The sequence below is a fragment of the Geotrypetes seraphini genome, chromosome 5 (assembly GCF_902459505.1).
Source record: "Geotrypetes seraphini chromosome 5, aGeoSer1.1, whole genome shotgun sequence".
Taxonomy (NCBI): domain Eukaryota; kingdom Metazoa; phylum Chordata; class Amphibia; order Gymnophiona; family Dermophiidae; genus Geotrypetes; species Geotrypetes seraphini.
Window position 1 is genome coordinate 95198204 of NC_047088.1, and position 12214 is coordinate 95210417.

Sequence of the window (12214 nt, forward strand, 5' to 3'; positions counted from 1 at the left end):
GTTTCATAGCGACTCCAGAAAGTACTTCTTCACCGAAAGAGTGGTAGATCATTGGAACAGACTCCCACTGCAGGTGATTGAGGCAAGCAACGTGACGGATTTTAAGAGAAAATGGGATGCTCACGTGGGATCTTTAAGGGAGTAAATTCAGGGGGGTGGGTACTTGGAATGGGCAGACTTGATGGGCTATAGCCCTTTTCTGCCACCATTTTCTATGTTTCTATGTTTCTATCTGCAATGAACCTACAAAGATTGCAACATGTACAAAATGCAGCAGTTCACCTGTCTATTCGCAACTCAGTCACCCCAGCTCTGGCTGCTGTACACTGGCTACCCATTCGGAAACGTTGTATCTTTAAAGCTCTTACACTAGCATTCTAATTCATCAATAGAAAGGTCCCATCCCACACGGCAAAAAAACTAACAATATACAATACATCCCCAACCGACCCCTGCGATCACAAACCAAGAGAAGATTGTCCACCCCCACCGGCACGAACCCTCCTACCAGAAAGTGCCCACAAACACTCCTACTCGCACTTCCTTCCCAAATTATGAAACTCAATCCCATCAACCATTAGATTACTGACAGGCATACTAAAGTTCAGGAAAGCAGTAAAAACCCACCTGATTCTTGCAACACGCCCCTAACCTCTATTTCTACCTCAGCAAAATTATTCTGCCACACTGAATGTGCTCTCCACTTGACTTACAGGCAGAACTAAGTCTCGAGGTGCACACTCGGTGTGAAACTAAGCAAGATCTTATCTCCATACTACATGTACCCAAACCATAAATGCCAAAATCTGTCCTTTGCTTCAAATGTATTGTAATTCCAGCTGCTTTACATATAGGGCCTATCGGTTGCCATGCTACTGTGCTTAGCCCCCAAATCTTGAATTCTCCTTTCCATACAGTTCATAAGAATTATCCCTCCGCTGCTGATCTTCCTTTTAATCTGATGTTCAGAATATTTTATATGTGAATTTGTATCGTTGTTGCCCATCGTTTGCCATGTTACTGTGCCCAGTACCCAAAACATGTACATAGGAATTTCTACTACTGCTCTCCATCCTTTTGATTAGTTGTTCTGTCTATCTGCTGTATATGAAGTTGTAATCTTGTTGCTAAACCTTCTACTGTGTATGTAAACTTGTAACGTGTTCTGGGATCTTTTGGGAGGACGGGCTAGAAATTCGACTAAAAAATAAATAAAATTTGAAAGTTTTGCAAAAAAAGTGTCCAAAATTTCTAGTGCCAAATACAGCTGTTTTCAAACTAGAAAAATGTTGATCATTTTTGTTTGAAAATCACCCTATTTTAGATGGTTTTGTGCTCAGTGCATCTTTCTTTAAGGGCTATTTTCAAACAAAAATGTCCAAGGGGAAAACACAAAAACAAGTCATTGAGATATATGGGAGCCAGCAGTCTCACTAGACTGGCCACACAGACATCACAACATAGCAGCAGGGCAACCTAAGGGGCATTGCAGTGAACTTCACCTAAAAGGTCCCAGATACACATCACAGATTCATAGTCAGATGCGCGCAAGACATAAGTGTGCGGACAAATGGGCGCAGACAAGTGAACGCAAGACGTCTGAGCGCAAAGACAAGTGAGTTCAAGAAAACTGGGCAAAGACATCTGAGCGCCGACAAGTGAGCGCAAGACAACTGAGCGCGACAAGAGGCTAGGCAATTATAGTGATTAAAAATGCATTTGCAAAACACAGTCACGTATGACAATGACGTAAATGACATCCTTACGTCAACGTTTTGCGCGTGATTGTGTTAGCAAGACATAGGGGACAAATGTGCGCGCCGACATTTATTTTATCCTCAAAAACTAATGTTGGTGCTGCCGTTGGGGGTGGTTTTGGGAGGTTATAACCCCCCCTCCCAATTATAGAGGAAGCTTAACATTTTGCCTATTTTTCAGGGGAAAAGTTCAGTTTTCAGTAGATACGGCACAGCAGCGCAAACACAATGTCGGCGCATGTTTGACCTGCATGATTTTGTAGCAGTGAAAGGAAGGCGGGCTGTTTTGAGCACCTATATAAGAAGGAAACATGCATTCACGTGACATATTCAAAGCACAAAGAGGCTAAGTAACCATAGTGATAAAAATACACTTGCAAAACACTGTCAGGTTTAGGTGAACGTGCGCGTGATCGCGATCCACCATTTTGTGGTGCGTGCGCTCAATTGTCATTGCGCTCAATTGTCTTTGTGCTCAATTGTCCCTGCGCACAATTGTCCTTGCACTCATTTGTCGTTGAGCTGAATTGTCCTGCATGGAGTTGTCCTTGCGCGTAATTGTCTTGCACTGACTTGTCTTCGTGCATTTGTCCACGCGCTTTTGCCTAGCGCGCATTTGACTTGCCACCCACATCACATCCTAACCCCATTATATTGTAGTGAGCTCTTCAGAAATAGCAAAATATATAGTGTATCCAACTATACACCACTTGTACAATAGCCCTTGTGCCTGGCAAATCCTGCCCCCCCTACACCCGCCCCAGGCCCGCCCAGTTCCGCCCTAGCCCCACCCCCCTCTGCCTGCATGTGCGGACTTCCTCCCTGCCCGACGCAATTTGAGGAGGCTTTTCAAAACCCGGACAAAGTGCCGGGTTTTGAAAAGCCGTTCTGAACCACCGGGCCTGTCCTCAAAAGGAGAACATGTCCAGGGAAATCCAGATGTTTGTTAACCCTACTTGTGCCTGCAGGTGACACGTATGCATATGTGGATTCAATACATAAGAATTGTCATACTGGGTCAGACCAAAGGTCCATCAAGCTCAGCATGCTGTTTTCAACAGTGGCCAACCTAGGTCCCACTTACCTAGCTAGATCCTAAGTAGTAAAACAGATTTTATGCTGCTTATCCTAGGAATAAGCAGTGGATTTCCCCAAGCCATATCAATAATGGTTTATGCATGTGTGTTCCTGAGGATCTTGAAGGGACAGACTTGAAGCATTGCCTTGGGATAACAGCAGGATTTTTCTTGAGACAGTGTTTTTTGGGGCGCTCACACATTCAACTACAAGTGTACCAGTTAAATTGGGACGGCCTGGGTCCCCTTCTATACAGTCCACTGCACCAACCACTAGGTTACTCCAGGGACTTACTTGCAGCTCTAAGAGTAGGGTTGCCAGATTTTCCAATCAGAAAATCTGGACCTCTAGACCAGTGTTTTTCAACGCCGCGAGATGTTGCCTGGTGTGCCGTACGGTCAGGGCCGCCATCAGGGCAGTACCACCAGTCCTGCATTCAGGGGCCCCGGGCTCCCCCAGGGTCCTAGGCCACAGTCTAGGGAGAGGGGCGATCCGCCCCACGTGGACAGGAGAGAGCTGGACGGGGGACCCGCGGAGTTCAATACATCTCGAGCCGCGAGGCTCGTCTTCTGTTCCTGCCTGCCCTGCAGCTAACATATAGCCGATCGCAAGCGTTCCCCGATGTCAGCGCTGACGTCGGAGGGAGGGCTTAAGCAAAGCCTGCCCTCCGACGTCAGCGCTGACGTCGGAGAATACTTCCGTTCGGCTATTTGTGCGCGGCAGGGCAGGCAGGAAGCAGAAGACAAGCCAAGCGGCTTGAGCTTCGTTTTGCTGAGAAAGTTGCAAAGATGGGCTGGGAAGCAAACACGGAACACAAAAGGGGGGAGGGAGTGCGTTTTGGACACAAGGCATGAACTTGGGAGAGAGGAAGGGAGGGAAAGAGATGCTGAGGTGGGGGAGGGAATGGGTTTTTGGACACAGAAGAAATGGACTTGGGAGAGAGGAAGGGAGGGAAAGAGATGCTGAGGTGGGGGAGGGAATGCGTTTTTGGACACAGAAGAAATGGACTTGGGAGAGAGGAAGGGAGGGAAAGAGATGCTGAGGTGGGGGAGGGAATGAGTGTTTGGACACAGAAGGCATGGACTTTGGAGAGAGGAAGGGAGGGAAAGAGATGGTTGTGTACACGGGGAATAGAAGAAAGGAGAATTTTTGGTCATAGGGAGGGAGTGAGGTACAGATAGTGGCATACCAGGGGGGGGGGGCGGTCTGCCCCACCCCGGGTTTACGTCCCAAGGGGGTGCACAGCTGGCCACCCTCCAGTGTTGTCCCTAGGCCGGCAAACTGCGGCTCTTTAGCCACTTGAGTGCCACCGCCGCCATCGGGAACAGGCCGGCGCCAAGTTCTCCCTGCTTTTCCCTGTGGGGCCGGCCAACTCTCGCCACTCGCGTCAATTCTGACGTCGGAGAGGACGTTCTGGGCCAGCCAATCGCTGCCTGGCTGGCCTAGAACGTCCTCTCCGACGTTAGAATTGACGACGGGTGGTGAGAGTTGGTCGGCCCCGCGGGGAAGAGAAGCAGGGAGAACTTGGCGACGGCCTGTTCCCGATGGCAGCGGTGGCACTCAAGTGAATTACTTTATATATAGTCAATATAGGCACAGAGTTAAATTTTTTAACATTTTCTAATGGTGGTGTGCCTTGTGATTTTTTTCATGAAACAAGTGTGCCTTTGCCCAAAAAAGGTTGAAAAACACTGCTCTAGACCCACCCCCAGGCCCGCCCAGTTCTGCCCATCCCCGCCCTGTAACGCCCTCATCCCACCCCCGGTCCTGCCATAGCCCCCTCTCCACACACACACACACACACACGCATACATACACGCACAGACACTGCCTGCTCTTGTCGGGCAGGGAGGAAGTCCGCGCATGCACAGACTTCCTCCCTGCCCTACGCAATTTGAGGAGGCTTTTCAAAACCCGGACAAAGTGCCATTATATCTGCAGCTGTCACTTTCACCTCTTGGGAGGGTGGAGGGGGGTAGGAGGGGATCAGTGACCACTAGGAGGTTAAGGGGGTCATGCCTTTATTCCTCTTGTGGTCAGCTGGTCAGATTGGGCTCTTTTTTTGGCATTTAGTCATTATTGAAACTGGTCTAGCCAAAAACATCTTATTTTTTTGCCATGGACATTTTTTATAACGTTCCCTTATTGCAGAAAAACATCCAAATCACAGTCCTGCCCAAAACACGCCCGCAACATGCCCCCTTGCGATTTAGATGAACTGTGGAGAAAACATCTTAAAAATGAATTTCAAAAATAGTAATTTGGATGTTTTTGTGAAAAAAAAGTTAATCTGCTGTTTGAGCTATTTTTTTTTTTTTTGGGGGGGGGGGGGAATTATTTCTGTTTCAAAAACAAGGAATCACACAATTACATGTAGCCTGGGGTGAATTCATGCATTAGAGCAACTGAGAGTTAGTGCATGGATCTCCCCAGCAGTTGGTAGCAGTTCCTGAACAAAGGCTGCATGTACATTTATAGTGGGGTTAAGTGAAGAGGTTAAGTGTCAGCTTTCAATATACAGTGTGCAGCCTGCAGAGAGCTGCCCCTGTGATTGTTATTAGAGCTGGATGAAATATGAACCCTAAGGTAGTTAGTGGTTTAGCCCAGTGTTTCTCAACACGCAGTATATGTACCCCTAGGGATACGTGAGCTGCTTGTGGGGGGTATGCAGACCCCTTCCTCCAGTGGCGTGCTCCCCTCCACCAAAGAGTCTTCACATCCATGCGCTCGGAAAGGTCCTGAGGCTCCTCCCAATTTGACATGTTTGCATCAGAGGGGCGGTACCAACAGGGCCTCGTGAGCGATAGACTCGAAGGCTCTGCGTCAGATAAGCTAGCACCAGTGCCGGGACTTGTGTAGACTCTGGACTCCATGGCAGGCTGCAGGAGGGTGGCAGAAGATGGAGGGCTCTTCATTGCGGGAGTTAGCTTGGTGTTGCCCAGACTTTGGAGCCACCGCGGCTGATATAGTGATATAGACATGCACAAGCAGTGGCATAGCGAGGGTAGGCGACGCCTGGGGTGATGGCGCCCCCCCCCCCCCATGCTTTCTGTTGCACCTCCCTCCGCTCCATCCATGCCAACCCCTCCTGTCACCACACTCACACCCTCCCTTCCCTCCCCTGTACTTTTAAAAATCTTCACCTCCGCTAGCAGCTTCTGTAGCCTGCTGCTCGCACTGGCATTCCTCTGATGTCACTTACTGGCCCCGCAACCCAGAAGTAATTTCAGAGGGACCCAGGCCGGCACGAGCTACAGGCTAAAGTAGTTGCTTGCACTGGCAAAGATTTTCAAAGCGGTACGGTGGAGAGGGAAAGGGAAGCCGCAAGCATGGTGTGGGGGTGGTGGAGAGGTGCCAGCGCCTCCACCATGATGGCGCCCGCACCAAGACAGGACCTGGGGTGCCCCCCCCTTTCTATGCCACTGTGCAACAGTTCCCTTAAAACTTCTGATTCATCTCCCTGTAATAAACTAAAGACCAACATAAAATGGAATCTTGTTTGAATCGTGAGGCAATGCAGAAAGACTGAAGTATAGGGGTCACATGGGCCCACCTTTTTAGACCTTCCAGTACCTTCGCTGACATGTTCTGGATCAACCTTAATCTCCAGAGCTTCTTCTGAGACAAACCAAGCTAGGTGACATTACCATAATCCAACCTAGAGCCTAGAAAAACCTGTAAGTATCATCTGCAAATTATTTGGTGACAAATAAGGGCGTACATGTCAGATCATTCTCAAAGTCCTATAGCACCTATGTATTACTGCCAAAATTTGTTAACTAAAGGTCAATTGGGAGTCAAATATATTCTCTTGTAGACTATAGCCATCTTACCTTCTCCAGCAATGTATTTTTGTAGAAACTCCTCCCAAGGACCAGGATGTGGCATGAGTTTCACACTTTGGTGAAAGTAAAAGTAAGAGACAGCCACATCTTTGGCATTCCTGGCCACATATATTATCTGTGAAAGAGATGAAGGATAGTTTAGATTTTACATACATCATCACCAAATCCTAATGAATCATTTTTTTGGGCTCATCTTAAGACAAATGTAAAGGAACAGGAGTCAACATCAACAACTACAGCAGACTCTCTGTTAACCAGAACTCAAGAAACCAACAACAAAAAAATCAAACAAATACTATAATACTTTGAAAATAAAATCAATTTCTGGCGGAAATTTAAGTGTAAACTTGGCATGCCACACCTGAGTACATCCTCTTCACACACTAATAGTTCTTTTAAATGCAATCAAAAAATAAGAAAATCCAAACACAATCACAGTGGTCTAGCCAAAATAGTAGTACATGAAGTCTTTTTAATATTACGTCAGCAGGATATAAGATTGACCTTTAGAGTTAAATAAACTTGTCAGGCCTGCCACTTCTTCATTCATCCCTGCTCATTTTGCTCTTAATATATTATATGTAGGTAGGACCCTGAGATCGATTAAGACACGGTTGACTGAACACAAATCCCGTGTACATACTCAAAATGAAGCTTCCTCTTTGGTGCGTCACTGGAAGTTATGTGGCCACACACTACGTGATCTTAAGTGGAGGGTATTAGATGTAGTTACAGTAGGGTGGAAGGGAGGTAATGTTGAGAGAAGCCTTAATCTAAAGGAATTACGGTGGATGTTTATGTTAAAATCTATGGTTCCGGAGGGGTTAAATGAAATCTCAGACTGGTTAGCTCAGGTTGATATTTAACCATTCCTTGGTATTTGGTTAATTTTTTCCAAACTTTATGGGTAATCTTTAATGGAGAAGCTCAGCTGACTTTAGGTTGGCCGGATATGACGTCAGGGGATGGAGTATATTTTAGCGGGTGGTCAGAACGCCGCACCATCTTTTGGATGCCGACAGCATAGTAGATAGTGATGTTATCTCATTAAGGTATGTTACTTTGATATACATGATAGAATTGACCTTAAAAATTTGTAAATTGAAAGTCTAACTATGTGCTTTGTGCTCCTTAGTATCCCCAGCCTTGACAAAGAGTTGCGAAACGCGTTGGCACAGGGGAGCATTACTGCATTGCTGGAGCAGCACTTGTGAATTATGAATCAGCATGACTTTTCTAAGAAGCTAAGTTATTTAAATTATTCAAACTATTTATATATCAGTTAAATATTGAAATAATAATATATTAAGAGCAAAATGAGCAGGGATGAATGAAGAAGTGACAGGCCTGACGAGTTTATTTAACTCTAAAGGTCAATCTGATATCCCGCTGATGTAATATTAAAAAGACTTCATGTACTACTATTTTGGCTAGACCACCGTGATTGTGTTTGGACACCTGAGTACACACATGTGGAAAAGTTTATGGTATGGTGTAGTATGGGGTATACAGTCGTATTAGTTAGGCCTATTTTTAACGATAACTCTTAAGCAACCAGAAACTTCCAATCCCCATGGGTAGGGTTACCAGATGTCTGGATTTCCCCAGATATATCCTCCTTTTGAGGACATGTCGGGGGAACCGGATGGCTTTTCAAAACCTGACATTTTGTCCGGGTTTTGAAAATCTTTTCTCCACATTGCGTCAGGCAGGACATCCGCTCATGCACAGATGTGATGCGATGATGTCGTGCACACACACACATGCACACGATGTGATCGTGTCACATCTGTGCGTGCACGGATGTCCTGCCCGACAAGAGCAGGCAGTGGGGGAATTAGGCGGCCCTGGGGGTAAGCCTAGGGGTCCAGATTTTCCAAATGGAAAATCTGGTAATCCTACCCATGAGTGCTGGTTAACTGAGAATCTACTGTATCTACTATTACTACTATTAATTATTTCTACAGTGCTACTAGGCATACTCAGCACTGTACAGAGTCATGGAGACAGGCCCAGTTCAAGTGAACTCACAATCTAATCAATCAAGACAGACAAGCAGGATGCCAGAGAAGGAGTTACAGCTAGTGGAACTTCAGGCTAGGGAAATGAGCAGAGGGCAGTGGGAAGTAAGATTATGAATTGAAGGCAATCTACTACAATTTCACATATTTGGAATCTGCCATTAGAGCAGTTGCATAGCCATGGGGGGGAGAGCCCTCGGGGGCCCCCCTCACATTTGGGCACAGGCCCTCTTTGCTTTCATAGCTGGCAGAGTTGCAAAGCCCCACCAGCCAAATATGTCTCCTACATGAGTTCTGTTTGTGCTGAGCAAGCAACACTTTGGGCTAGATTCACTAACCTTCCCGATTCACTCCGATCCGTGTCCGATCCGAGGCAGGCCGACTGATTCAGAACAGGTCTGTATTCAAATGGGGGGCGATCGGAGGAACGCCCTCCACCGACCACACGGATTGCTTGAGAGCGATCCTGGCGCATGCACAGACCATCTTCTTTGCCTGTAGATGGTCTGCGCATGTGTTTGATGTCCTTGCTTTTTAATTTTTTAATTTACTATTTTACTCGCGAGCCCACGGGTTTAAAGCGGGTTAAAATCACGGGCTCATACTGCAGGGAAGGGAGGTAAGCAGGAGTCAGGGAGTAGGGCGGCCAGCAAGAGTCGGGGCAGAAAGAGTGGGGCGATAAGCAGGAGGATCATGGGCAGGAGAATCACGGCAGAGAGCAGGGAGCAGAGCGTTTATAATCCCACAACTCCTTTTAGCCTCTCCCTTATTAGGCCTTTCTGGTTTCTACTGTCAGGTTTATAAATAAATATACTTTTTTTAATGAACAGGTTACCAGGCAGTAGCATAACCCTCAACCCTGGCTCCTGAAACCTACTCAGCAAAGGTCCCGTTCAGGAACCTATACTCCATCACTACAGCTTATGGCAGGAGAATTGCAGCAGAGAGCAGGAGATGTTTTATTCAGGGCAGACAGAGCAGGGCTGGTGGAAGTTGGCTGGGATTTCAGGGAGGCATGGAACAGAAGAGTCGGCAGGGACGTGTACGACTGGTCCTCAGCAGTCACTTGGTTTGGGATCGGCCAGCCCATTCGGTGTTCCTCGTTTTTTTTTTTTTAGTGAATCACTGCCTGCCTACATATGCATGCTGTTCCCCCTCATTTGCATGCGCGGATTGGATCAGATCGGAGGATTATCGGCACAGAGGTTAGTGAATCGGGTTGGAGGAAAATCAGGTTGATACACGATCGCAAACACGATCAGTGGGCTTAGTGAATCTATCCCTTAATTCAGTAGTCTAGTGATTAGAACAGTGAGTTGAGAACCAGGGAAGTCATGGTTCAAATCTCACTGGTGCTCTCTGTGAGTTTGACATTTAACCCTCCATTCAGTGGCGTACCTAGGGTATGTGGCACCCGGGGTCCATCATTTTTTGATACCCCCCCCATCTATATGAAAAATATGATTTTTAGTAGCAATCTACATATCGCATAACAAGAGTGTACCTAGGAAAAGGCAGCATCTTAAACACTGCAGTGTGCACTAGAACACCAACACATACATTGTAAAACTAAACAAGCCAGATCCCGCACAGTCAATTGATCCTGTAGTCAATGCCAATTGAAAACTATGTTCTTTTCATACACACAGAACAGAGATACACCCTCGCTCAATATGGAATAATCACAAACTAAAAATAGAAATATGTAGACAAAAATTAAACTGAACCGCCAAGAAACCAGACCCTGGATACAATGCAACACCACAAAAACAGTAACACATGTCCTCTGATACAGTGCAAAATATAAAGACAGTAGATGTAAATTTGAAAAAACTGATACATAACAATCACCACTTTACAAATTAACAAATAAAAATAAAACAATGAGAAATAAAAAAATACCATTTTATTGGACTAATCCCCGTAAGCTCGGTCCCCATCCCCGCAAACCACCTGATTCCATCCACACAAGCCTTGAATTGTTTATATTAAAGTATAAAAAGAAACAATATTCTGTACAATTGTCAATTTATAAATCAGCGTCTTCTCCCCACTCTCTCTTCCCCATTTCCCTTCAGCGTCCTCAGCCCACTCTCTCTCCACTTTCCTTCAGCGCACGCACATAAAAACAAGCAAGTAATTTATATCATTTTCATTCTATTCATTCATAGAAATTAAAGTCTAAATAATGCCAGTCACATAACAAAACATGATTTTACAAAAATAATTCCCTGCTCAGTCAAGCCTGCAAGGATTACTAGATGTCTTTCAGCAGCTCCCCTCCCTCAGTCCCCCTTACCTTTGTGGCCAAGTCAAAATGATCTACCAACAATAAAATTTTAAAAACACAAAGTATGCTGTATGCAGAGAAAATGTTAATTATCATTTATATTTCGCGGGTTTTCAAAGAGGTCAAGGCAGATGACTTTATGCAATGTCACCTCAGTAACAACTATACAAAAATAGACAAATATTCCCCCTCCCTTTTTACTAAAACGCGATAGCGGTTTTTAGCGCAGGGAGCTACGCTGAATGCCCCACGCAGCTCTCAACGCTCTTAGGCTCCCTGCGCTAAAAAACGCTATTGCAGTTTAGTAAAAGGGGGCCATAGTGCAAAATATACAGTATATATAAATTCTCAAAGCAGACACATTTTGATCACTAAATTGAAAATAAAATCATTTTTCCTACCTTTGGTAATTTCATCAGTCTCTGGTTGCACTTTATTCTTCTGACTGTGCATCCAATATTTCTTCCCTTCTTTCAGCTTCCTTAATGCTTCCTCTCCTCCAGACCTCATTCCCTCCCCAAACTTTTTCTTTGTTTCACCCTGCCTCTTCTTTCTTTTTCTCTCTCTCCATACCCGCTTTCTTTCTGTATGTCTGTTTTTTTCTCTCTCTCTCCGTGCCCCATTTCTTTCTTTGTTTCATCCTGCCCCCTTCTTTCTTTCTCTCCATACCCTCTTTCGTTCTGTATGTCTGTCTTTCTCTCTCTCTCCGTGCCCCATTTTTCTTTGTTTCACCCTGCCCCCTTTCTTTCTTTCTGGCTCCCTGTCCCCCCCTTTCTTTCTTTCTCCCTGCACTCACCTATGCCACCACCATTGGGAAAATGCTGCCACTGCCACTGGGGAATAGGCTGCCACTGCCGCCATCGGGAACAGGCCGGCGCCAAGTTCGCCCTGCTTCTCTTTCCCGCGGGGCCGACCAAGTCTCGCCACCCGACGTCAATTCTAACGTCGGAGAGGACATTCTAGGCCAGCCAGGCAGCGATTGGCTGGCCCAGAACGTCCTCTCCGACGCCAGAATTGACGCGGGTGGCGAGAGTTGGTCGGCCCCACAGGGAAAATCAGGGAGAACTCGGCGCCGGCCTGTTCCCGATGGCGGCGGTGGCACTCAAGTGGCTAAAGAGCTGCAGTTTGCCGGCCTAGGGAGAACACTGGAGGGTGGCCAGCTGTGCACCCCCTTGGTTTGTAAACCCGGGGCAGACCACCCCCCCCACCTTGGTATGCCACTAT

General features: G+C 46.4%; 2 protein-coding genes across 2 annotated transcripts in view; one reads left to right on the plus strand and one right to left on the minus strand.

Annotated features, from left to right (window-relative positions):
* The window catches only part of LOC117360873 (sulfotransferase family cytosolic 1B member 1-like), an 88406-nt gene that overhangs the window by 15882 nt on the left and 60310 nt on the right, over positions 1-12214 (plus strand). The window lies entirely within an intron of this gene.
* The window catches only part of LOC117360874 (sulfotransferase 1 family member D1-like), a 50650-nt gene that overhangs the window by 14419 nt on the left and 24017 nt on the right, over positions 1-12214 (minus strand). The window contains exon 5 of the mRNA XM_033945419.1: positions 6668-6794. Within this exon, the coding sequence (XP_033801310.1) occupies positions 6668-6794 (127 nt within the window). The remainder of the gene's footprint in view (positions 1-6667; positions 6795-12214) is intronic.